General features: G+C 43.9%; 1 protein-coding gene across 8 annotated transcripts in view; it reads left to right on the top strand.

Annotated features, from left to right (window-relative positions):
- Positions 1-5,274: 5,274 nt before the first annotated feature.
- The window catches only part of PROM1 (prominin 1), a 109,897-nt gene continuing 87,676 nt past the window's right edge, over positions 5,275-27,495 (top strand). For 5 of the 8 annotated variants that reach the window (XM_045550409.1, XM_045550410.1, XM_045550407.1 and 2 more), the window contains exons 1-2: positions 7,918-8,114; positions 11,041-11,477. In XM_045550409.1, coding sequence (XP_045406365.1) covers positions 11,255-11,477 — 223 coding nt within the window. In that variant the 5' untranslated portion in view covers positions 7,918-8,114; positions 11,041-11,254. Of the gene's footprint in view, positions 5,328-5,592; positions 5,659-7,917; positions 8,115-10,644; positions 11,478-27,495 lie in introns of those variants that run through there. The other 3 variants (XM_045550405.1, XM_045550406.1, XM_045550412.1) reach the window with 3 other exon arrangements.

The following is a 27,495-nucleotide window of genomic DNA, read 5'->3' as shown; positions in this document are numbered from 1 at the left end:
TCCAAGTCTTGGACAATTTCTTCTCACAGGGCAGAGGTCAAAATAGGTCCAGCTCCTAAGACCTTTCTGGCCTGTAGCCTTCCAAATGCTCGAGATGTAATATGTAGACATTTGTGGAATGAATGAGCTTGCGGGTCCAATAGTCCTGCACTCCTAATTTATGAAATTGGAAATTTTTTTGAAGAAAGGGGGATGCGATGGGTGTGAAAGAGAGTTTGATAGAGAAATAGAAGGAGCAGAAGTAATAGCTGCCGTTTATTGCCCACTGCGTGCCAGGTATGTGTATACATCATCTTGTTTAATCTCCGTAAAACCTCAGTTTTGTAGGTGAGGAAATTGAAATTGAGAGGCTAAGTAACTTACTCAAAGCTTTACGGCAAACATGCTTATTGATTTGGTGGCTTGTTTATTTTATGTATTTATTTATTTATTTCTGCAAAGTGAAAGAAGTTTATGAAGCAAGTGTATCTCCAGACACGGAGGGGGTGCAAGAAAGATTAGCAAGCGATAGTACACTCAGGAAGAGGGGTGGAAGTAGGCACACGGCCAAGCAGACAGTGGCCTGGTGGCTTGTTTCGTGCTCTCCTCTGTGAGGCAGTAAGCTCTGGGAGGGCAAGGGTGTTTGTTTTCTTGTCTGCCATACCTCTTTGCTCAGTCTGGCCTGAAGAAGGTGCTCACTGCACATCTGTTGAGTGCATGAATAAGTGAATGAATGAGAGAAGGCATGAATGAGTAAACGAATGGTGTAGCAGAGTTAGAACTCGTGCCTAGGTCTATTTGACCTCCGCATGCCATCCTTTCCCCACCATATACCACACACACACACACACACACACACACACACACACACACACACAAATAGCTACTCCTTTTTCCTCCTCTGGTCTAAGTAGCTAGATGGGACTATAATTTAACCCTTTGATTGCTCTGATGAAGAGGAAGACTGTTTCAATTAGCAGAAAGTTTTCTGGGTTTAAAGTAAATATCTGGCTGTAGCTTAGGTAGCAGCAAAAATGTGAAGCAGAAGAGAATTTTGCAGAGAGTGCTTTAAAATAAAGTCCCTCACAGGGAACATATGCAAGGGGTAAATAGGAGGGAAAGACGGGGTTTGATAAAAAGCTTATTTTCATAAGTATGTTCTGGGTCAGAGGTCATATCAGTAACAGGAGTCCCTAGCTCCCGACCTGAAGTAGCTGCGGAGTGAATGGTACTGAAGGAATCACTGACTGACTAACAGATGCTTAATAAGTACTTTCGGATGGTGATGAGGGTAAAGCGCAAATTACTGATTCTTTAGAGGGAGGTAATAATAGTAATTATTCCTTGAAGGGTGAAGCACGGCTTAGCATAGATGTAAGTTTTTCTGTTGTGTAAATTACAAGTTCCTGGGTGAACCTTTTATGGGTTATGACAAAAATTGACACCTATAGAATCAGAAATTCTAGAATTCTCCTGCCTACCTCTTTCAGTAATCTCTCCATAGCATTTAGATTGGAGGGAACCTCATTCTCCTTGAGTCAGTGAAATGGAGAACCTTAATGCTTTCTAATTCTCTGCCTTTCTGCTGCTCTCATTTTTCCATATGGTTACTAAAGGTCAATTACAAAGCCCCATTTGAGTTAGTGCATATTAAAAATGATGTCAGAGGGAAATGCACAGATGAAAGCCGGCTCTAGACACGAGGCATCTATTTGAAACAGTTACTGGAAGACAGATTTTGGTGCATAAAAAATAAAGCTACGGCACACCCGCCCCCATCAAAGTGTGATCGAGTTTTCCAACCTCTCACCAGCTTTCGTGTTCAGAATCCAAGCTTTGAGTCCCTGTCCCTGCCTTGGCACCTTCTCACTCTTTCTTTCCCTTGGTTCAAATTGGATTGAGGTTTTCTTCTTCTGCCTCTGAATTAGTATGCACTGGGCTTGATGACGAGTTACAAATAGTACCTGAAGGTGCTCGAAGGACAAGCAGAATGTTTTCTTGGCTTTTGGTTATTAAACACCAGGAATGCTATTTTGGTATCCAAGCCCAGAGGAAAGGGAGGAAAAAAAACAAGAGGAATAGGAAATCATGAGGTAAAACATTGACAAGAGAACCTGGCGGGCATGAAGCTATTCAAAATCTCTCTCTCTCTCTCTCCCCACTCTTTTTCTTCTTTCTCCCTTTCTCCTTGACTATTCTTACACAAATTTAAGTCTTAAGAGGGGCAGAACAGCTTGTGTGTGTTGAAATGACACAACTCTGTTTCTCTCAGGGTCACATGCCACCATGTTTGTGTTTCATAAAAACACATTATTTTTTTGGAATACAGTTGTTCATGGTAGAAATTGCCAGGTTAGCAAGAATAATATACTTGAAAGCCTATATTGTTTTAGTCTTAGTGACTCAGTGAAAAATATCTAAAACCCTTCCTAAGAAACATCTTGTCAAGGAGAGACTATTGTTGAGTGACCATGTTTTGTGTATTCTGACAATAATTAATGTCAATTAACACTTCATTTCTAATCCCACGTAACCTTGATAACTTTTGCTGAAACTTGTCTCAGTCTTGTTGTAATTTTTCCTTTATTATGGTCGACTATTTCATCTACTATGATTTAATCCAGCACTATCCAATAGTTTTCTGTAACGATGGAAATGTCCTGTATGTGCAATGTCCAAAATGATAGCCACTAGCCCCATGTGGCCACTGAGCACAGCCATTGTACTGGTGAGGAGTGTGAGGCCCAGGGAGATCACAAGACTTACCAGGGGCCACATTGGCAGTTAGTGATGAAACCTGAACGAATCTCCTGGCTCTTTCGGGTCCGCTGCTCTTTCTAGAATACCGTGGTGCCTCATGTTTAGATTTCATTCGGGCAGGAAAAATGAGTGATTTCAGAAAGGGAGATCTAATTTTTGCATCTAATGACTCTGAGTGTGTCATTAGATGCACCCACCCTGGCCTTGCATATAACAAATGACATAAAAACTCAGTTGAGTTAAATCACGGGACTCTGGAATTAGGGCTCCAAGCAGAATTGAATGGAATGAATCATTAGGTCTTGTTGCTATCTGCTTAGGCTGCCCAGAACAGGTATTACTATTGTGTTCTAATGGTTATTATTTATTCATTTACTTATTGAACACCTGCAACGGTTCATGTAGAATAGGTGCTGGGTGGGGTATGAAATGGGTAAAAATAATTGAAGCATTCCACGCCCTGCCAGAAGACACGTGGCTACCAGTTGCATTCCAATGCAGCAGTGGCCTGGGGGAATTTCAGGTTGTTTTCTGGTGCACTAGTAATCACATGCTCTGGAGGCCGGGTCTGGCTTCAAATCCAGGGCTTCACTGACTAGGCTGTGTGACCTCAGACAAATTACGGAACCTGTTTTAGTCTTATCTTTAAGATAGAGATGATAATATTATGATCTCAAACTACTGTTGTTGCTAAGGTTACATAAAGCAATTCACTTAAAACACTTGGTACAGTGCCTCATTCATAGTAAATACTCATTAAGTGTAAGCACTTACCACCACTACTGCTGTTATTGATATTATTATTATTATTTTTAGTCATGAAAGTGAGTTCTGTGAGCCATAATTGTCTTCATTTTGCAGACAAAAAAACTTGAGGCTGGCTGGGCATGGTGGTTCACGCCTGTGATCCTAGCACTCTGGGAGGCCGAGGCGGGTGGATTATTTGAGCTCAGGAGTTCGAGACCAGCCTGAGCAAGAGCGAGACCCCATCTCTACTAAAAATAGAACAAAATTAGCTGGACAACTAAAAATATATAGAAAAAATTAGCCGGGCATGGTGGCGTGTGCCTGTAGCTACTCGGGAGGCTGAGGCAGGAGGATCGCTTGAGCCCAGGAATTTGAGGTTGCTGTGAGCTAGGCTGATGCCATGGCACTCTAACCAGGCCAACAGAGTTAGACTCTGTCTTAAAGAAGAAAAAGAAAAAAAATAAGCCAAGCATGGTGGCACGCACCTATAGTCCCAGCTACTTGCTAGGCTGAGGCAGGAAGATCTCTTGCGCTCAAGAGTTTGAGGTCACAGTGAGCTATGATTGTACCACTGCACTCCAGCCAGGGTGACAGAGTGGGACCCTGTCTCCAAACAAATAAAAAAACCGAAAAACTGTAGCTCAGAGAGATTAATTACGCAACCAAAGTCACAGTGATAAAAAAGGGCAGGACCAAACTTTGAGGCAGGTCAGAGCCGGCTGCTGTCAGAAGGGAGAACTCACCTCTTCCACCAGCTCCAGCCTAAGAGGGCTGCCTTGGAGCAGGTGTGCGGGCCCTGGAGGTGTTCAAGCAGGGCCCCTGGCCAGCAGTGGCTGCGGGGGTTGGGGGAGCCGGCAGGCCTGATCAGAAGTGTCAGATTCCACCTAACCTTGCCATGTCCTAGTGTAATTTTCAGAAGTTTCCTGAACTATCATTTCTTGTCATGGAAATCTGCACACTCAAGATCAATTTAAACTTTAAAAACAATTTTTGTTCTTTGTAGTACTTGTTATGTACTAGATTCTGGGGTAAATGAGCGAGGTACTGAGTTACTGTTCCTGCCCATCATTCGTCTTCTGTACATCTATCCATCGATCCATATCAGAAAACATTTATTAAACATCCACTGTATGCTAGACACACCCTGAAGGTGCTTTTCTTCACTTAGCCTTATTTTTCCTACCAGACAGTACAAGTGTTTTCAATTCAAGATAGGAAGCAGTGAGTGAGAGAGAGGGGCAGATTGGTGAGAGAGGTTAGACCAGGGAGTAATTCCTTAGGATGGAAGGTTTCCACCACTCAGCTGAGCAGCAGGGTGAAAACTCTGGGGATGTCCAGCTACTCACAGCCCGAGAAGACCGATATGCAATGAGTAATTACGGTGCAGTGCGCTTCCTGCTATAGCAGATGCCTGTGTGTACATAGGGGAGTGAGTCCTGCTTTATGCCATCTTTCATAGCTCCAGCCTCTAGCGTGGTGACTGGTGCACACTAAGGAACCAAATGTTTTTGTTTTGGTTTGGTAAAAAAAAAAAAGTGCATTGGGATCAGGCAACAGAAGTGTCTAAAGCGGCTGTGAGGAGAGACGAGGAGTTTTTAGGAGGGTAGCTGCATTCCTAAGTAGAGGGCTCTGCCCGGGTAAAAGAGGTGCGGGGTGAGCAGGACTCCCGCGGCAGGAAATGGATGCTGTCCAGGAGCCGGTGGGTGCCCCGGGCATCGTGGCAAAGCAGCTCAGCGAGTCCAATCAGAGCGCTCCCAGAGCCCCACCTTAGTGGCCTTTAAGTTACTCAGCCAGGTCCCCATCCTGCACCCGGCCAGGCGCTCAGTTTTCTCCCGCCGCGAGTGAGTACGTTTAAAGAATTATTCCCATTCCTGCGGCTCCATCTCCGGATCCGCGCCCGGGGACAGGGGAGGCCGCAACAGGTCTCCACCGGCACCCGGCCTCGCTTGCCTGCCTTCAGCCGCGTCCGGGGGGCGGGCCGCCCCGCTGCCTGCGCCCCTCCCCGGCCGGCTAGCGGGCCAGGGGCGGGATCTCCGGAAGCCGCGGCGGTGGTCCCCACGAAGCCGGGGCATGAATAATTCATGAGCCAGAGCCAGGCAAGCCGGGCTGGTAGGGGAGGGGGCGGCAGCCGCGGTGACGAGGGCGAGAGCTGGGGTGGGAGCCGGACGCACGGTGAGTATCTGCGTCCTCACCCCGGAGCGGGAGAGGCGTCTGGGGCCCGGGCAGCGGTGCTGAGTGCAGCCCCTTCCGAACTGCTGGGGGTGGCTACGGGGAGGGATCGCTCTGCGTCCTCTTACCCAGCCATCCACGCCCCGCAGGCCCCGCGGCAGGTGGTGCAAGCCCGAGAGCGGCGGGACCGCCACGGGGGCTGCGGGGAGGGCGAGGCGGTCCCAGCGCCTGCAGACGGGAGATCCGGGGAGGGCGCCAACGCGCGCAAACTTTTCCAGCTGCGTGGTGGCCGGCGCCCCGTGGTCCTCTTTCCACCTACGGGAGGGGAGTCGAGGGGAGCGGGCGGCCGAGTCTCGCCAGGGTCCGGCGAAGGCGGTGGGCGTGCAGGGCAGCAGAACGAAGGGGAGGTCCGCAGGGGTGAAGGGCGAGCTAGGCATGGCCCCGCGATGTGGGGCGCGGAGCTTCCCCGGCTGAGCACGCAAAGGGGCCAACCTTCTGGACCGAGTACGCGGTGCGTATGGCACTCCGACCGCAGCGGGAGGGGGGACATGGGGTGCATGGGGAGCCGTCTCCCCGCGTCCATGGGAGAGCCTTCTGGGTGCACAGCGCGGGGACCTTCGGCGATCGCGGGACCGAGAACTGGGCTGTCCAGGGCGCTCCGTGCCAGGTCGCGCCGCCTGGGACAACAAAGGGGAGCATGGACAGACTTAGAGCTTCGCGGCTGCTGTAGAGTTGGGGGCTCGGGGTCAGTTTCCCCGAGAACATCTGGCTAGAGGGGCAGGGGATCGGATCGGAGGGTGCAGCATAGCTCCGGATCCCCTTCTCACCGGCGGGAGCGCCCCCAATCCGTGCCCGACAGGGGCCGCGGCGGGGAACCGGCGCCGACGCACTCGGGGCAGCCGAGTTACTCCGGCAACCCCCTCCCCCAGGCGGCGGATTCCCGGAGTCTCCGGCTTCCCGCGCCGCCCGCCGCCCATTCTTTTGTGTCCCGCAGCTCTGGAGCGGCTCCTGCTGAGCGGGGAGCGGGGCCGGGCGGGGCCCCGGCCTGGCGGCGGGTTGGAGAGAAAGGCCGGGGGGAGCCGGCGCCCCCAAGCTTCCTGCTGCAACAGGTTGCTCCCCCGAGCCCGCGGCGCAAAGGATCTTTCTCCTGCCCCGCTGGAGACAGATCGCCGTGGTTCCCGTGGGCGGCTTCGGTCCTTTGTTAAGATAAGCCTCGAGTGGCCCCCAAAACTCCCTCGAGACTCGAACAACTGTGGCGATGTGTTGGGTTGAACCATGTGAAATTGTCGTGTTTTTGGATCGAAGATGTGAATATTGGCAACTTCATATGATTCAATTTGTGTGACATTACTTTTCTTTCCTTTCTCATTTTTTGAATTCCCTCTTTCAATATCCTGGGAGCTGTCCTCGCTGTCAGGAGAAGCCTAGGAGCTCCGTGTCGGTGCCAGCTGTGGCAGTGCAGGGCCCTTATTGACTCCCACCTGTGTGCCAGGTGCTTTACCTGTTAGATCTCTAACCAGCAACCCCATGCGAAATCCCCATTTGACAGATGGGCTAAGGAAAGGTTGGAGAATGTGAGCAGCTGTCTTTGTTATGGAGTTAATAAGTGGAACCAGCCTCCTGCCCTGTCTCAAAAGCTTGGGCTGTTGTCTATGTAACAGTGCTCTTTAGTTTTGTTTTTTTTTAATGTCCCATAAAATTTTTGTGAACTTCCTTATGATTTCTATGCTGGATGCTTTCTCTATGTTTTAGTACAGTGAAGTAAACAAGTGCATCAAAGGACAGTGCATCATCAAAGAAAGTAACAAAACTTTAAACCAAGTATTGTTTTGTTGGTACTGTTTAAAATAGGAAAGAAATAGGTTTTGCAGGGGGCCTAGAGCTATCTCTGAAATTTGTTAAGAGTCAAGAAGCTACTGTATAATTTTAGCGGAAAAGGGACATCCTGGAAGGATGGGTTTGGGGTGTCTTAGGTGAGTGGCAGGAAAACTTGTTAGGCTTAGGAACCCACGCAACAGGACCCCTGATTGATGTATGGCTACAACTGCTAGTGTGCGATCCTGGATGTGGCTGCTGGCACTGCTGCCATCATTGCTAGAATGTTTCAGAAACTGCCCGGCTTCAATGTGCGAGCAGGCCTGAGCCCAGGAGTAAGCATGTGATTGGCTGAGCTTGGCTCACCCTCCCCATGACATAGCTTGGGCACCTCCTGGCCTCACAATGAAAGGCAGGGGCACCTCCCACAAGACTCAAAAAGTGGGCTCAGAAGTTGCTTATCCACCTCCCCAAAGCACCCCAGATGACAAACATCTACTGCAGAGATCCTTTTAAGAAAGAAAGATTTTGAGAAGTTCCATCAAAAGAAGAAAAGAAGAAATGAAGCTGGTTGATCACCATATTTGCCTTTAAACCAGTGTTGAAATGAGGTTCTCTGGACTCCAGGCTCAGAATCATGTGAGGTATTTGTTTAAAATTGACCTACCTGGGCCCCTTTCCCAATTTGAATTCAGTGCATTTGGAGTGGAAACCAGAACTCTGTGTCCATAAACCAGGAAAAGGTGAGATGGCTTATCAATTAGCCTAGTTCCTGTTTAAGAGAATGCGCCTCAGGGAGCAATTTCCAAAGCCTGCAAAGTTGAGAGTCTTAGCAGAAGGTAGCTCCCCTAGAATGGTAGACCAATTCTTTTGCTCTGGATGAATCCAGTGGGGAGACAGTCTGCTGCCCGTGTTGGAGGAAATAGCTACAAAGCAATTCTATAGGTAGGACTGGATCTATCCTTCCTATCCCTTCTGGGGATAGGAAGATTGCTAATAAAATTGCTAATAAATAAATGCTCGATACAACTTTGAAATAGGTAAAAATGAGCATTTTGCATCAGTCCTACCCCCCGACCCCACCCCCATTTTATTTCAGCAATCCTTTATTGAGTGCCTGGGTTTATAGAAGTAAGTCAGGTACTCTGCAAAGCTGGAATAGATCAGTTCAAAGCAATATGAAAAGGGCATTTGGGGAGTTTTTAACCTTATATTTGTTGTCCTGAAGTGTGTTTGGAAAGCCTAAAGTGTCCTTGGAAAGGAGCATGAATTGGCCAGGCACAAGTGTCCTCCAGGAACAATGCCCTGGGAACAGTGTGGGTTCTCAAACTTTACTTGTCTTAAGAGTGAATCCCCAGGGGGCTTGTTAAAAATGTAAATTAATGGGCTCTTCCCAGACATTAGGCCTACAAACCTGCATTTTAAGCAAACACCCCATTTCATGAAGATACAAATGCTGGTCCATGAGAGCTTTCCTGTGTCTTAAGCTGGCAGTTCCTTGAGCTGCTCTCTGTGGTTTTGGGGACCTAGTGGGGTTTAATAGATAAATACCCATACTTTCTCTTTTGGCACAACTTTGTTAAAACCCAGATGGAAGACTCCTTTTTGACTTGACTTTAATCAATTGTCTAGTGTTTCACAATTGGTGAGCTTTTATATTTTCTTAAAATTTACTTTAAAATGGAGAGGGACCTATACTTTGGAGCAAGATGTGAAGAAATCTGGACTTCTCATCTAACTCAGTTGATAGCTCCGTCTTTGCAGCAGTGAGCAGTAGCGTTTCATTTCATTTGGGATTTCCCTTCCTCTGCTTTTTCACTGAGGGAGTTGGAAAGCCTGTTTATTCATAGTTCTCCTCCTGGGTCTGTTTCTCCCGGTCCCTGCCCGAGGCTTGGTGGCATTACCAGGAAGTGAGCCTTTCTCAGCAGTTGAGCTTTTAATCCTTCCAGCTGCTTGTGCTTGAGGCTTAGCTCCCTGCCTGCCCTGGAGCAAAAAAGAAGATAAGGTGTGTTTGTGGGGTGTGTGTGTTCAAAGGGAGCCCTTTGGATGCAGTTACCAGGGTCATGCTGACTATTGTGAGTGACAGAGGGAGGGCCAAACTGAAGCGTGGGTGCATGAGGTTGGTCCTGGGAGCCACCTAGGGATCGGAGTGTTTAGGGTCATTCTATTTGTAGCTCTGCAGGAGTAGTTGGAGTGGGACGGGGCTTCGAAGACGAGGCTTAGATATGAATTAACATCGTTCTTCAAGTAGTTTGTGAAATCCCACCTCTTGTCTGGGGCTTTCTTTGCCCTGGAATATTGGAAGTGGATCATCTGGCCCCTTGTAAAATGTGTCATTTTCTTGACCATCCCCCTTCCCTTCTCACAATGTGTGTTTTAGGAGCACAGTGTGTGTTTTAGTGTGTTTCCAACTTACAAAATGACAGCCACGTGCCCCAGAACGCCAGAACAGAGGCAGAGCAGTGCTTCCCGGATCCTCCTGCCAGGTTCCATGCTGACTCAGCCCGCCTCACGAAATGGCACAAGATCAGCTATTTTGATTGACTGATTTTTTATATTCAACAGCTCTTACTAAACACCAACTGTATGGCACATCCTGTGTTAGGTTCTGGATGTGGAAATATGAGTAGGACAAGGCTCACCTTGAAGGTGCTCTCTGTCCCATTCCCTCCCCAGACACTGGAGTGGGAGCGGCGGTTAGGATTCCTGTTTCTTTCTCCCTCTCCAAGGGGCGGGTGGGAGTCTCCCTTTGCATTGCCTCTCAGCCCCTAGACCCCTAGCTGTTGATGTGGTTACTTAGGGAGAAGGTTTCCATCAGGATTACTTGGTGAGCTTATCTGTGTGACAGATTCCAGCGTCACACAGCCTGAGTTTGGCCCCTGACCTTGAGGCCTTGCCCTTTTAGTTTGGTTTGGGTGTAAGGTGGATAGCGGGATGTTTGAAATGAGACCAGTGAGCAAGTAAATAGAATATTAGCGTTAAGATTTATCTCCAGGTATATCAGGTAGAACAACACATGCTTAAAGAGAATATAAGCATATACTTAACTACTGATTGCAACCAGAGGGTTCTGTAGGGATAGTGTCTAGGTGACATGGTTAGAACTTGGGCTTTGAAGCAAACTACTGAATTTGAATTCTGGCCCCACCCTTAATCTCCTGTGACTTGAGGCAAGTCACCAAAATTTGCATCAATTTCCTCATCTGTAAACTGGGATATTGCGCTAAACAAGGTCCCACCTATGAAGCATATAGAACAATGTCTGGAGTATAGCAAGTGCTCAATAAATGTTAGTTTACAAGACCACAGAGCCTTGTCTACACTGCCTGGTGTTTCGGTCTGTGTCCTGAGTCTGGCCCCCTGGAGGAAGGACCTTCTCTGAGTCATGGCTTTTATGCAAACGCCTCCCCCTGTGGCTCCCCAGAGGGCTGTGTGTTTGGTTTCCTCCCACCCACCAGGATTAGGCTGAAGGGCTTGCTCTAAAGCTTTTCAGCCTCTTCTCCGGGGCAGCTCCTGGTGCAGGCAGGTTATATGCGTTGGTGACGCTGGTGCTGTTTCTCTCCTGGCCAGGGATGGTGCCTTGGTGAATGACCCTCCTTGGAGAAACACTCTTCTGTGCCCCTTGCCTCAAGCCAGCCCAGCCAGAAAACTGAAGATCCAGCAGATCCAGTGCCCGCTGCTGCGTCTCTTCTGCACAGGGAAGCTCCTGTCCTCCTCAAGGCTTCCTGAAGCTTTGAGGCGAGAGGACCCGGTTTTACCTCATGTTTAGGGGATCTTGCTGGCTATGGCACGCACACTCAGCTTCCTGCTGCTGCTGCTGGGGCTGTGTGGGAACTCCGTTTCAGGAGGGCGGCCGGCATCCACAAACACTTCTGGGGATCTGAATTATGAATTGCCTACAGCGAATTATGAGACCCAAGGCTCCTATAAACCTGGATCCATTGGCATTCTCTTTCAAATGGTGCGCATCTTTCTCCACATGGTACAGCCTAATGATTTCCCTGAAGGTAAGTGCCGATTTCGGGGAAAGATAGCATTTGTCTCCAAACACACCCACAATGTGTTTTTTAAAGTCAATACAATCGATATACAATATATTCAGTATTTTAAAGTATGAGGTTCAAAACGATTGCTTTGTGCAGGAGCAGAGAGTATTTAGACAGAAGTTAAGAAGGCGTACCAGGTTAAATAGGTTGGCAGGAATGCGATTATAAGAAATGGAATCCAACTGTGTTGCTATGTTGGTTTTCTAATTCTTTACCTTTTTTAGTTTTGATTTGTTTTGTTTTGATTAGAGCAATGAATCAGTCTAAGGCACTTACCAAAAATTGGGGTACAATTAGGATAAAAATGCAAATTGTCTGTCATCAAATGAGAAGTCAATAAATAGTTGGCATCTGATGGTCACCTTAGCACTTAAAAATGTAGCTCTCCTCCACATACCACAAAATGCAATTTTGACCTTGCTTAGGGGAAGGACAAACCTGTTTACCTGATTAACTGTTTGCTTCAGTCCTGAGAGCTTGGGTGTGTGGGGAAGAGGGACTGCTGCTTGGTAGAATTGTCATGGCATTGTGCTGTTATTCTTCATACATAGTGCTGTTTGCCACTTTGGCTTTCTCACTGTTGCTCTCTGTTCATCTGAGCTCTAGAGGGTATGTGTTCACACAAACAGGATTACGAAAATGGAATGGTCTGTGTGAATTATCTGCTACTAGAGTTTGCAGCCTAAATTTTTGATTGGCTGAATGTTAGATCTATCCTACGCTTGTTCTTTAAACTGCAAAGCCTTGAATACAATCATTGATTATAAAATTTGTTTTAATCTTGGTTTATCATTTTCCTTAGCTGGCAAGCTACTGTTTATGAGTCTTATTTGTGTGTGTGTGTGTGTGTGTGTGTGTGTGTGTGTGTGTGTATGAGAGAGAGAGAGAGAGAGAGAGAAAGAGGCACAGAGAGAGGGAGAATGTATTTAGTAAACCTTACCACTTGTTTATATTATGGGGAGTTTATAGATTTTCATTAAAATACATTTTTCTTGAAATTTTTCATATTTAATTGTCATAGGTTAAGTGATTAAAACAATTGGAAGCGTAGTTGTCAATTTTTTGTTAGTTTAAATTTCAGTGCAATGAAATAAATCACTGAGTCCTTATTGTCATTAAAGAGAGTCCTGTACTAATGCTGCTTACTGTTTATGTAACTGCTTAAAAGACTAACTTTTGAACGCAAAAGATGGAAGTAGAACATAAGCCGAGTTCATTTGTTAAGGTTAAATACAAATTCACTATTCTGAATAGATATCTCTTAGTTTATTTGTAGACTTAATATAAGTAGTATTGAATAAAAAATACTAATGTTTTTAGTCTTCTTTGTTTTTTTAATATAAAAGGTGTAGAATTCAGTTAATATGAATTTACAATGACTTCTTCAAAAAGATTGGAAAGCTTCCCAAGTCTCATTCTAAGTCATATCAAATAATTAGTTAATCCCATAATCTCTTTCCATATGTTGTTCTATTTTGCTGCCTTTAGATTTCACTGGAAGATTTCATCATACTTATTTTATAAGGGAAAGCAGTATTTTTAAAGATCTTCATTCAGATGATCAGGCTAGAAGACATCCTTTAGCTTTACACAGACTTCCATTCTAATGCATTCTAAGGTTTTAAACTCCCAACAACATTATCAGACTAGAAGGAGGCATCTGAAGAATTTAAATCCTGATGTAATCTGAGGGTGTTAGCCTAGTTTGTCTTTTGACTTTCATCGATACTGATTATGTTGCCAAAAGAAATTCCTAAAAATTTCAGCAGTAAACTAATGAAGACCAGCATTATCCCTTTGGAGGGAAAGATTATTAGGTTGCATAAAGAATAATATTGAATTTAACAGATGAATCTTGAAGTGTTGTTTTTTTTCCACATGTCCCCTTTCTATATTCCTTCGCTCAATTACTACTACATTTCGTAGTAGTCTCAAAATGCCCACTGGGTGCTTTGCAACATAAAGAACACATTTTGGACAATCTGGTTTTTCCATCTGGGGCCAGTGCATTTCCCAGGCACCAGATTTTTCTTTTTCTTTTTCGTTTTTTTTTTTGGGAGACAGAGTCTTGCTCTGTTGCCCCAGCTAGAGTACAGTGTCATCACCATAGCTCATTGCAACCTCAAACTCCTGGGCTCAAGAGATCTCCTGCCTCAGCCTCCCAAGTAGCTGGGACTACAGGCATGCCTCACCATGCCTGGCTAATTTTTCTATTTTTTGTAGAGTTGGGGGTCTCGCTTTTGCTCAGTCTGGTCTCGAACTCCTGAGCTCAAGTGATCCTCCTGCCTTGGACTCCCAGAGTGCTAGGATTACAGGCACGAGCCACCACATCTGGCCACAGGCACCAAATTATAGATATTAATAGATGTTCTCATAATTGAAGATGCAAAAAAACAAAACAACAGCAACAAGATGTCAACAACAACAACAAAAAAACAGCACAAGTGCGAGTGATGGATTCCTATTTATTATTTATTATCTCAATTAGTTTAGTACATTAACCAAACAGAGGACTTCAGGACTCATCCTCTATGGAGTAATATCTTCGTGGAAAATCTTATCTTACAGGTATATTCTTTCATTTGAAAGAGCAGAGTGCTTTGGATGCAAAGTTCCAGTGCAGGTTGAAGAGTGGAAGAGGAAGGCACGGCCCTGAGCATGGGCTCCCTCTTTTCTTGCCATGTGATTGGGGAGTTTTTCACTCTTATATCCTGTGTCCAACCAAAATGATTTACCCAATTTTGCATATGAAACTCAAAAGTCCTTGTTATATCTTTAATAAATACAAAATGGAAAGGCCTTGTTTAGCTAGTACTTGAGACAAATCCTTACTTCCTGAGCAGAAGAGATTAGATTAGACCAGGAACCCAGGTAACCACACCTATGTTGATGTGGCCAAATGTGTTCTAGAACCTGCCCTGGCCTGAGCTGAAAGAGGGAGACCATATGCTGGGCTCAGACTCACTAAGAGAACTATGCCTTACATTTGGGAGGAGTTGTTTTTCATCCATTCAAACCAGAAAGGGTGTTGGTGGCAGGTGACCAGTGGGAGTTGAGGAAAGGGCATTCTAGGCAGAGGCAATGGCATATCTGGGGAGTGGAGGAGACATCAGTTTCACCATAGATGTCTTAGTCTATTCAGGCCCCTACAAAGTACCATAGACTAGGTGGATTAAACAACAGACATTTGTTTCTTACAGTTCTGGAGGCTGGGATGTTTAAGATCAAAAAGTGCTGGCAGATTTGCACACCCACTTCCTGGCTTGTAGACAGCCACTTTCTTGCTGTGTGCTCACGTGGCCTTTCCTCCATACATGCTTGGGGGGGAGGGAGAGAGAGAGAGAGAGAATGAATTCCCACTCTCCCTTCAATCCCATCAGGTACTAATCCCATCATGAGGGCTCCACCCTTATGATCTAATCTAAACCTAATTGCCTCCCTGAAGCCCCATCGCCAAATACCATGACATTGGAAGTCAGGACTTCAACATGTGAATTTGAGGGGGCAGGGAGGGGACATAGACAGTCAGCCCGTAACAGTGGGTGAGGTAGGTGTTCATGGAATAAGTTGGTCAAGGTTAAGGACAGCCAGAGCTGGAGGACCTTGACTTCCAGGGAGTTTTGTAGAGGGAAGAAAGCAAGATCGCCTTCGAACAGAGGTTTCATTCATTGGACAAGCATTTATGGAAAGCCCCTGCGTTCTGTGGTGCACCTTGGTGGGTGCCATGAGCCAGGGTATAAATGGAGTTGGGTTCAGGGAAGAGGAAAACAGTGCTGGTGGGATAGATCACAGGGAGGTGAAGACTCCTGCAGTGGTCCAGAGGAGGTAATAATGGATTTAGAACAAAGCAGAAGGTAATGGGGAGGTGGATGCAGTATCCATTCATGTCCAAGGAACTTGGTTTAAATCTTAGCTCTTGCCTATTACCTGCTGGGTGATCTTGGCCAAGTCGTTTGACTTTTAATCCTCTTTTCTCTCAGATGTAACATGACCATCTTCCTAACCCAATTTATAGCTCTTATTTCTAAGGGTAAATGAGACGATGTATGTAAAGCCTATGTCTACATCCATGTCAGAAAAGCACAGAAAAAAATACTCAACAATTATAGTTAATATTAATTTTATTATTGAAGAGGTAGAATTGAATAAATGTGATGCCAAGATTGTTGTAGAGAGGGGAATTAGAAATAAGAAGTTGTCTCCAGGAGGGATCATTGAAATGTCCTCACTGCTGCTCTCTCAGGAACATTCTACACGAAATTGCCTCATAAGAAACAGTTCCATTACTTGTGAGGTTAAGTGGACTGTGTCCCCTTGGCAAGCCCAATAGCAGCAGAACAATCTAGAAGGCAAGGCTCTGGTGCAGCGCTTCTGACAACTGTGGGAGGGAGATGCTGGTGGTAGGTGGTGGTGTCATTTCTATCTGTCACACTCCCCTTTACAGATCGGAAAACGAAGTCAGAAAGCAATGACATGTTCAAGGCACACATTAGCATGCAGCAGACCCAGAAACTCCTTCTCTAGGGCCGGTTATTCCTGTAAACCACAGCTACCTTGTGGGCAATTTGTTTTCTTTTTATTAATATCTTACTGTGGTGCTTTTAAAATGACCATGAGTTAGTATGGAAAGTGGTAAATTTTGCACGAAAGTATGCATTGTAGAAGACTATCCGATGCAGATGTCGAGTCATGCCTTTTTCAATTTTATGTGGTTGTGATGAATTTGGCATAAGTTATGACCCAGTTCTGGGCCATTCTAATGGAACAAGCAAAGGAAAAGGTCTCCCATTTTTAGTTTTACAAAAATTCTCTAAAATTATTCTCCATCTTGTTTTGGTATATTTTTTAAATTAGATTTTAGAGTGGTTGACCTATTTCTAAAAGCATTTTAGGCTAACATGGTTTGCTCCTGGGATTTGGTGTATGTGGGAGTGCCGCTGGCTAAGTTGGTGGAAGCTTGATTTCCATGGAATTTCAAAGTTACTTTTCTTATAAGGTGGGGACCAGGAGGCAGAACAATAGAAAAATAACTGATTGGTTAACATCAGATGACTGCATGGTAAAGATTACAAGGACTACGACAATGGAGGGAACTTCATCTTCGTGCCAATTGAAATTCAGCCAGTTTGGGAAATTTGGCTCTTATCTCTCTCTCCTGATAACAGCTCAGTTTCAGTTTGGTGCCTTGGAACTGTAGCATGGGTTGTTCCATTTTGATTTTCAGTCTGGTCTGTTGGGTTGGGGCTTGGTGTAGGGACTTATTCCGAACTGACCTCCTGTAATTTTTATGGAACATAGCTAAGGGCATTACTAAGGGGGGTTTGTCATCAGGACTCCAGGTCATCTCATGGCTCTCAGAGAGGGATGAACCCCCGCCAGGGACTAGACTTTGCTCTCAGGGTTCCCTCCGCCTCCCATCTTGCCATGGTGGCTTCTCTCTGCACGTCTGCACTGAGCCTCGCCTCCACCCCTCTCCCTCTGGCTTCCCCACTGCTGCAGGCCTCCAGGTGGAGAACCAGGTGCTGACATCATAGGTTTCAGACCAGCTTTCTGGAGAGGGACTGGGAGTTCTTTCTCTTTCTGTCCCAATTCTAAATTCCCAAGGAAGGCCTCTGGCCCACCTGGGCCAGTCACTAACCATGGAACCATTGAGTAATTGTGGCCAGGACAGTCCTGTGTGGGCCTGGCTGCTGTGAGCCTTCACTGTCACCGTGGCCTCAGAGGCAGAGAGAAGCGGTTCCCAGGAAAGGCGTGGTCAGGCACACACAGCCCAATATGCATGTCTGTGCCCATGTCCCTGTAGAATTAGGCTCCAACACCTGCGTGTCCTTATGTAATTCAGACAAAGCCAGCATTGTCACCTTTAGAACATGCGACTTATACTGGCAACGGGCCCAGCCGTAAATTAGGTCACAAAGGAAAGAACTGATATCTAGTCATCCTCCCTCCCTCCCCTGTGTCAGTCATTCTGACATCCTGACAGTCACAATAGCAAACCCTATTATGTGCCCACTTTAAGGGATTTAGGCGGGTCAGCAACTCCATGAGCTACATGTTATTACTACTTCATTTCATAGGCGGGGAAGCTGAGGCTCAGAGGACCAAATAACTTGTCCCTGGTCCCAAAAGTAGTCAGTGGCAGTGGTAGGGTTTGAGTCCAGGCAGGCTGGCTTTAGAGTCCAGGCTCGTAATCACCAAGCAAATCACCGAGCAATCACATAAGCAAAGTGAGTCTCGGGGGATTGAAGGGGAGTCCCAAGGTCACACATGCTGTTGGCTAAGAGGGTGAGCCGGGGTTTGCCCCAGGTCCCTGTGACTCCCAAGCCTGGGCTCTTCTTCCAGTGCCTCCATAAAGGAGGGAGTGGGCTGTACAGATTTCATTTGACGCCACCAGTGACCTGAGAGGTGGGTTTGTGTGGCAGGTGACGTGTGGGCAGATTATGACAGACACTCCTAATCCTCCTTGCCTGTCTTCAGCTTCATAGGACAGCTTTTAGCTAAACTGAAAAACACCCTGTTGACTGTTATCCCTTTACCTTGTCTACAAAGTCCCCCTGAAAGGAGTCCTATCTTTCCATACGTATATAGTAGAGGCAGCCGGTATACGGCTGGGAAACGTCCCTCGAAAGACACCAGAAAAAAAGCTTCCTGCTCTGCTGATCTCCAGCAATGACGTCCTTTCAGGAGGCCTTAAAATACATTCAGAAAGCGGGAGATTAAGTATGAATGTAAATACAGAGAGGCCGCCCAGCAGCTGCAGATGAAGCCGACATGGTATCAAATAGTGCTTGTGCGCTGGGAATGAGCAGAAATGAAATCTCGACATGTGCCCTTAGAGAAGCAGTTGGAAAGTGTGGTCTCTGCAGGGTGGTGCCAGATCAGAGATGGCCACAGGCAGGCCTCTGCTTGCCCGGATCCGGTTTTGGAGACATTCTGAGCCCTACACTCAGTGGCTCTGGACCCACTGCCTGGGTTCGAATCCCTGGTCCGACCTCTACTAGCGCTGTGATGTTGGGCAAGCTACTTAAACTCTGCTCCTCAGTTTCCCCTCTGTAAAATGGAAATAATAATAATAGTACCTACTTTTGGGACTGTCACAATATTTATTTAAATAAATAATATTTATAAAGCATTTAGAATAGTGCTTAGTAGATACTAAGTGCTATATAAGTGTTTGTCAAATAAAGTATGAATGTATAAAATCCACATGTATTAAAAGCTTTTAAATTAATCTCAGGTCTTGGTGATAACATGGAAGTATTTATTTGAACCTCACTGTATTGGTGTCTTAGGGCAGCTGGAACAAATGATCGCCCCTAAAAGCACAGAAGTTTACTCTCTCAGAGTTCTGGAGGCAGGAAATCTAAAATCAAGGTGTGGGTAGGGCCATACTTCACCTGGAGGCTCAAGAGGAGGATCCTTCCTGGCCTCTTCTGGCCTCTGGTGGCCCCAGGTGTTCCTTGGCCTGTGCCAGGGTCACTCTCATCTCTGCCTGTCCTCACGTGGCCATCTCTGTATCTCTGGTCCAAATCTCCCTCTCTTTCTTTTATAAGGACACCTGCTGTTGGATTTAGGGCCCGCTCTAAGTCCAGGATGATCTCAAGATACTTAACTCAGTTACGTCTGCAAAGATCCTTTTTCCAAACAAGGTCACATTCACAGGTTCTGGGGGTTAGGACTTGGATGTATTATTTTGGGGGCCACCATTCAGTCCATTACTCCTATTACAGTCTTATTTAGTTTTCTCAGTACTCCGTGCAGCTCAGAGACACTAAGCAAGGTGCCCAAGGTCATATTTCTAGAAAACGATGGAGCCAGGTTGAAACCTGACTGTCAGATTCCAAGTGCTCATGTTTTAATTCTGAAGATGTGTAGTGAGTTCTTACCGGGCCCCAAGCCCAGTGTTGTTTGGCAGATGACATCGACTGGGTTCCTCTGCTCTCAAGAGGATGACACTCAGCTGAGGAGACGTCCACCTCCACATTCAGCTATGACCCAGGGTAAGCTGGTTCACACTCACTGCGAGGTGTGAATAGTGTGCTCACAGCTATACAGCGGAGGGATTCGTCATGGCAGGGCAATCAGAAGGCTTCATGGAGGAAGTAGCATTTGAACTGAGCTGTGAGTTTGTGGAAGAGTTCAAGATGCAGAGAGCATTCCAGGCGTAGGGAACTGCACGAGCAGAGGCCTGAGTGATGTAAGTCGAGACAGGGATTCATAGGATATGGCCTGGAACCAGTAGGCTGGAGCCATGCATGTCTGGTTGCATGCAATAGGGAGGTTGCAATACCACCAGCTGGGGAGTTGCTGGGCCACACATGGCAGAAAGACTCTAGAATGTCATGCCAACACATCTGCACTGGGTTCTGCAGACACTGGCGAGAGGGTATCACTCAGAAAACCTATAACCCTGACCAAAGCTACATGAAGGAGGCCATGGAGACTGTGCGTTGGCCACTGGGCCTGTTTCTGAAAATTCTTGCAATGCATTTGGACACTAGTGGCCTAGCTCAGTGCTACTCAAAGTATAGTCTTGGGCCAACAGCATCAGCATTACCAGGGAGCTTGTTAGAAATGCAGATTCTTGGGCCCCATCCCACATCTACTAAAGCAGAATCTATTTTTTTAATTTAAAAATATTTTTAAAATCTTGATGTTAAATTATAATGTACATACAGAAGAGCTTGCCTAAGCTTACAGCTTGATGCCTTTTCACAAACTGCACACATCTGTGTAACTATTGTTCAGATCAAGAAAAACAGCCACCCCCAGAACTCCCTCTTGTTTCCTGGCCACTGTCCCCTGACACATCCCAAGGGTAACCTCTCACTGACTTTCAGTAGCACAGATTAGTTATTCCTGATAGAATCACACAGTACATATTCTGGCTTCTTTTGCTCAACAGCTTGTTTGTGGGATTCATCCATAGTATTACATGTAGTTGTACATATTCTTTCTCATTGCTGTATACTATTCTATTATGTGGCATTTTTGAATATTCTCTTATACCATAATTTATTTATCCATCCTACTGGGTTGGCATTTGAGAAGTTTCCAGATGGGCCATTAGGCATAGGGCTGCTATGAAGATCTTTCTGTACGTCTTTTGGTGACTCTATGTACACATTTCTGTTGGGTATGTACCTAGGAATGAAGGTGTCATGGGCTATGCATTTTTTCACCTTTAGTAATACTAGCAAACAGTATTCCCAGGTGAATATGCCAATCAAAAACATTTTTTAAAAATTTATTATGGAGAATTTCAAATGTGTATAAAAGTAGGAGAGTCTGACGTGCCCTCATTTACCCATCACCCAGCTTCAGCAACTGTCAACTCATGACCAGTCTTTTTCTCATCACTCTTCCTGCCCCCTTCCTTTATTTTGAAGCAAATCCCAGTTGCTCTATCATTTCATCTATAAATATTTCAGTATGTGTCTGTAAAAATAAAACACAACCCTATTATCGTGCTGTAGAAAGTTAACAGTAAGACTTCAATACCATCAAATATTCAAGAAGTGTTCAAATTTATTGATTTTCTCATAGATGCATTTTTAAAGTTTATTTGTTTAAATCAGGATCCAAATAATGCCCATATATTGTGATTGGCTGATATATCTCCTTATGTCTATTTTTGGTTTATGGGATGTCCCTCCATGTCTTTTTTCCCCTTTCAATTTATTCACTGAAGAACCAAATTGCTTTTCCTATAGCATTTTCTATAGGCTGAACTTTGGTGATTGCATCTCTATGGTGTTCTTTATCATGTTCCTCTGTCCCTTGCATTTCCTATAAACTAGTACTTATAGTGATCAGATTCAGGTTCATTTGTGGGGCAAAAACAATCTATAGATGGTGTCATACATTTACGGCGGGAGATGGATAATGTCTGGCTGTATCTCTTTTTGTGATGTTAGCAGCACTGACAATCACTGTCTAGATTCGTTCATTTATAACAGACCCAATCCTTACAAAATCATTCACAAACATGCTCTTAAATATATTGAAACTTTTAAAAAATATGAGAAACGTTGTACATTTTATAAGTTGAATTTTTTACTTAACATTATATCGTGAGCATCTTTCCACGCCTGTTCCTCTTAGGGTGTTGCCTAAATTAAAAAAAGTTTTTTAAAGCAAGGAACTTAAAACATTCACCAATCTTTTGATGTGGGGCCAAGGCTTAAAGTTTGTTTTTATTAAGAGTTAATTGTTTGAAGTTTCAAAATTAGTGTTTTTGATAAAAATCACACTCCAAATGCATCCTTTGTAATTTTTGGTTTCTTTGTTTTGGTTTCTTTGAAGTGTAGCAAAATCTAAAACACTGGAGTTCAGAGTTCTAGATTTTTAGTTTGCTTTTTTTTCTTCCCCAGACTTTTTCAGTTTACTCACACACAATTTCATCCAAATGACTGGTCTTTAATAAGTCTTTATAGAATATTTGAGTTAGTTTTTAATGCCCATGCTCTTTACATTCATATTTCTTCAGTTTGTATATTATTTAATTGTTATACATTAACAACTGTACTTATACATAAAAAGGCACAAAGAGGCTTGGGTACAAACCCAGTGTTACATCCTCCCCAGATTCATATGTGGAAATCCTAACCCCAAGCACCTGAGAATGTGACCTATTTGGAATTAAGGTTGTTGCAGGTACAATTAGTTACTTTGAGGTCATATTGGAGTAGGGTTGGCCCTTAATCTAATATGACTGGTGTTCTTTAAATGGGAAAATTTGGAGATAGACACAAACACAGGGAGAATCCCATGTGAAGATTATGCTGCCAAAGGCAAGGAACTGTTAATACAAGAAGCTAGGGGAGATCTGGAATGGATCCTTCCCTGGGGCCTTCAGAGAGAGCATGGCTCTCTTGACACCTTGATCTTGGATTTCTAGTTTCCAGAACCATGAGATGATAAATTTTTGTTGTTTAACACACTCCATTGTGGTGCTTTGTTACAACACAACTAGCAGACTAATTTACCTGGCAAGTGGATAAGTGAACTGGTGGTGACCTCACAGTGAGGGACAGTTTTGCGGCCATGTTTTCTGAGGGCAGGAACTAATGGCCATGTAATCTGGTCAGCCCAGAAAGTGGACTTGTGCTAGCAGAGTCTCTACTCCACACTCATACACACATCCGAGTCACGTCATCCATGTGTTTAATCTCGGGGACTTAACTGTGTACACCAAAAAGGAAAATAAGAAGTAACTAAAACAGTACACATGGTTCTTCCCACCGTGCTCATGTAGTATTCAGCTGCAGAAGCCACAACCTCCATCAACTGTTAATTTTTTTGTCTTTTTTTTTTCCCATCAACAAAAGAAAAAACTGCCACTGCTTGCATGAGGCATGTGACTGAAGGGATTTCCACGGATAGTTCCTCTCTCCCTGCACTTCACGCCTGGCTGGAGGACCTAACCCCCCTCAAGACCTAACTGACCCTCTTTTCATCCACTTGCCTCCTAGAAAACTCCTTTGGTCTCTTTAAAACTTTCCTCATATGATGCCTATTCTGGAAATCTGGTCCCTCTCATGTCATCGCTTTGTCTGTGCTATTTCAGTATCATTTACTTACTTTGACTATTGCATGTTTAACTGTCTTTCACAGTTTGCAGTCTTCGATTATGAACTCACTGAAGCCTGCAGTGCCTGGTGCATAACGAGAGCCTTTTTAATCATTCACTTTTGTTTTGGTAATTTTGAACTTTTAGAGATTATACTCATGTCCTCCCCACCCCCCCATTTTCTTCTACACTCACTTGACAAAAGTCAAATATTTGCTCTGTGCACTTTCTTGAAATGCCAGTGTCCCATGGATCAGGATAATGCCACTGAGCTATATCATACAGTAACACCCTCAGGGCCATGATCTTTTCTAGAGCTGGTTGTTCTGCTTTTAAATTTACTTCTACAACTCCCCTTACTGTGGGGTTGAGATTTTTTTCTTTTTGTTTCTCTGTTGTCAGCTGTTAATGCATCTTTCTTTTCTTCAAATCCTAATGATTCATTTTATATAAATAACTCTTTGGGTGAGTTTCAGTGGCTCATGTCATTTTTCCCATAGAATTCAAAGTGTGTGGACTTTGTGATAGCATTTTATATTTCAGAGACTGAAACATTTATTTCCAAAATTTCTCCTTTTTACTTCCATGGGAAAACTCAAGTTTATAATTTTTTAGCCAATGAGATTCCCAAGTTTAATAATAATTAAATACCTGTGAAGAGCTCTAGATGAGGAATACCTTGTGTGATTCAGACCAAGGGTGACAAATGCTCCTGTGGATACATGAAATGACCAAAGACAAGTATTGAATCAAATCTAAATTATCAAATGAGTTCAATTATGTATGTTGCTTTCATGCTCAATATTTGTTAAAATAACTTAAAACTAAATTTATTTTAAATATAAAAGCAATATATATATATATATATGTATAGAGGGGGAGAGAGAGAGAGAGAGGAAAAAAGCAAATAGTTCTTAAAGGGTAAAAAAGGAAAAGTAAAATAACCTCACTCCACTCTCCAGAGGTAATGATCAGTAATGAGTTTTGTATGCATTCATTCATTCATTTAGTGGATGCTTAGTGAGACTTACCAGGTACCAGGCTCTCCTCTAGGCTCTGAGGAATAAACATACACACACACCCTTTTTTTTCAAAAGAAATTATTTTATATGCTTTTCTGCCCCTTGCTTTTAAAACTTAACGTATCTGGTAGGTAATTGCAGACATCCATTCCATTTCTCTTTAGTTTGAAAAAAATGCAGAGAAGTACAGAGAAAAATTTCATAAAACATCCATAGCGTACTCGCCCTCCCAGAGTGAACATGCAGTCAGATTGTTTTTTAAAAAAGAAGTAAAGCATTATTGACAAAATTGGAACCCCCTTTACATGGATTCCCAATCTTATTTTCCTATCTTCTTTCCTTCCTTCCTTTCTTCACAGAAACTTGTATCCTCCTAATGCATATTTTTGTATAGAGTGTTGTTTAGTTTTATGTTTCGGTTTTTTTTTTTTCTTCTTTTCACTCATTGTGATGTTTTTGGTTTCTATCCGTCTTGAAACCCATGGGTCTAATCCTGTGGTTCCCAACCCCCTCCGACTGTGAACTGGTACCGATCTGTAGCCTGTTAGGAACCGGGCCCCACAGGAGGTGAGTGGCCAGTGAGTGAGCAAAGCTTCATCTGCATTTACAGCCGCTCCCCATCGCTCACGTCACCACCTGAGCTCCGCCTCCTGTCAGATCAGCAGCGGCATTAGATTCTCATAGCAACGAGACCCTACTGTAAACTGAGCATCTGAGGGATCTAGGTTGCATGCATCTTATGAGAATCTAATGCCCCCCTAGCCTGTGGAAAAACTGTCTTCCACGAAACTGGTCCTTGGTGCCAAAAAGGTTGGGGACCGCTGGTCTAATCCATTCATTTGAGCTGTACTCTGATGTCCCATTGCATTTGAGTGGGCCAAGTTGTGTTTATCTTGTTCCCTAGTGATGATTTTTAGGTCTTTTTCCCTCATTTTTTTAACTACTACATAGTGCTCCATTGATTAGACAATTCATCTCACTCTTACTGATGGATATTTTCAGTTTTTTTGCTATTTCAAACACTGCTGCTAAGACCACTTTCAGTTTCTATCTTTGCATACTTGGGCAAGTCAGACCCATAGGAGGAATCCTTAGAAAAGAAATTACTGTGGCAAATGGTATGTGCGTTCACAATTTTGATTGGCATTACAAATTGTTCGCTAATTTGCATACTAATCTGTACTTCCAGTATTAGTGCACAGAAACGCCTGTTTTCCCATACTTCTTCCAACTCTGGTTATTAAGACTTTTTATCATTACCAATCTGACATGTTATAGAAAAAATTATGTTTTAATTTTTGTGTCTTGAATCATGAGTGAGTCATATCCTTTTTTCCATTTGTACTTCTTTGTTCAAAGAACTTCCAGTTCCTTGTTCATTTTTCAGTTGAATTACTGGCATTTTCCTCTTTGGTTTGTTCCAGTATCTCACCAAAATTAAAAAGTACTTAATATCTTGAACAGGTAACCTATTAATATGACTCAAAATTTAAAAGCACAAAAGGCTACATAGTTGGATTCTTGATTCTCAGCCATCCAGCTTGCTTCTTTACCACCAAACACTGTTACTAGGTTTCGTGAGTGTCTGTGTCTTTTCAGACCTACTTTATGCATATATAAGCCAATATGTACATATGATCTTTTCTCCACAAATGATAGTATGTTGGATGTGTTCTTTGGCACCTTGCTTTCTTTTTATTTATTTTTTAATTTTTTTATTTTTTTGAGACAGAGTCTCACTTTGTTGCCCGGGCTAGAGTGCCATGGTGTCAGCCTAGCTCACAGCAACCTCAAACTCTGCCTCAGCCTCCTGCGTAGCTGGGACTACAGGCATGTGCCACCATGCCTGGCTAATTTTTTCTATATATTTTTTAGTTGTCCAACTAATTTTCTTTCTATTTTTTAGTAGAGACAGGGTCTCACTCTTGCTCAGAGCTAGTCTCGAACTCCTGAACTCAAATGATCCACCTGCCTCGGCCTCCCAGAGTGCTAGGATTACAGGCATGAGCCACTGTGCCCGGCCCCTTGGTTTCTTTTAAAACGTACAGATATAGCTTGGTCATTATTTTATATTAGTACATAAAGAGCCTCTTGTTTTTTAATTGCCAAAAGTGGGTCATTATCAACTCATTTCCACCATTTTGCTGTTACAAACATTGTCATAAATAACTTTAGTTATTTCACAACTGTGCAAGCGTGTATGTAGGGTAAATTCTTAGAATTGCCAGGTCAATTTGTAATTTTGTGAATTTGTAGTTTTGATAGATAGTGCTTTCTTGTGCTCCATAAAAGTTAAACCAATTTATTCCTACATCAGAAAATACAGAAAAATCTCACTAAATTTTGTCCACTGTCTTGGGAGGTGGGCATTATTTCTATCTTATGTATGTGGCAATGAAGTGTCAGAGAGAACACCTTACTTAGCCGGGGTCACACAGCTTGTGAGTGGGCAGAGTGAGAATTTGAACTCAGATCTGTCTGATTTTGGAATCACACCCTTTTCTTCATCCTCTTAGACTAGGCTATTGCATGATACCTTTAGTGACACTGAACACCTCATGGAAAATACATTGTAAATTCCTGTACTTCTCAGAAGTCTGGAATGGAAAAACAAATAAAATGATTTTGAACTTTTGATATGAAGGTTTTGTCCAGGTATTACTGAGTGGATTTTAGACTATTTCCTTTTTGGACACTGTACTGCTTGTTTTCCAAATACGTCTTCCCTGCTGCAGCAGGAATAGGCTTCAGAATTAAGAGCTGGGCTTTACTGCCTCCCAATGTGTCTTTTAAATGAAACATTATCTTTGTTTTGTTCTGTCTATTTTTAGTGAGTCTTCACTTTTATTTTTGGAAGCTTATTTAACTTCTTCTAACTTTTTGAATTAAACATCTAATTATTTCATTTTTATTTTTATTTCCTAATGAATGCATTTAAATCTATAAATTTCTCCTGGGAACAGTTTTGGCTTCCTCCTGAAGATTTTGAAACAGGGTGTTCCCATTTCTTATATTTAATAGTTTATAATTTCAGTTTTGATTTTCCCGTTTACCTAGTTTGACTAATGTCAATTGAGTAAATGTTATCTTTTTGAAAAGCAATGATAAAGAAAAAGTATGAGTTGTTCTAGTTAGTTTATTACAAAAATTTAAAGTCTTCAACTCTGTGTTCTAAAGTCCAGTTGGGCTTTGTCCTGAGCTGTGAGCCGTGTCCCTGGAGTGATCATAATGCCCCTCCTCTCACTCTCTGTTCACCGTTTTCTGGAAGTGTGCAGTGAAACATGTCCCTTCAGCTATGGCTAAGATATTGTTTAGGCAATTGTTGATTATGTCTCAGAGTTTTCTTTCTGAGAGAGTGCTTAGAAAAAAAAACAAAACCAAAACT

Source organism: Lemur catta, chromosome 4 (assembly GCF_020740605.2).
Source record: "Lemur catta isolate mLemCat1 chromosome 4, mLemCat1.pri, whole genome shotgun sequence".
NCBI lineage: Eukaryota > Metazoa > Chordata > Mammalia > Primates > Lemuridae > Lemur > Lemur catta.
This window is presented reverse-complemented; position numbering and strand designations above follow the sequence as displayed.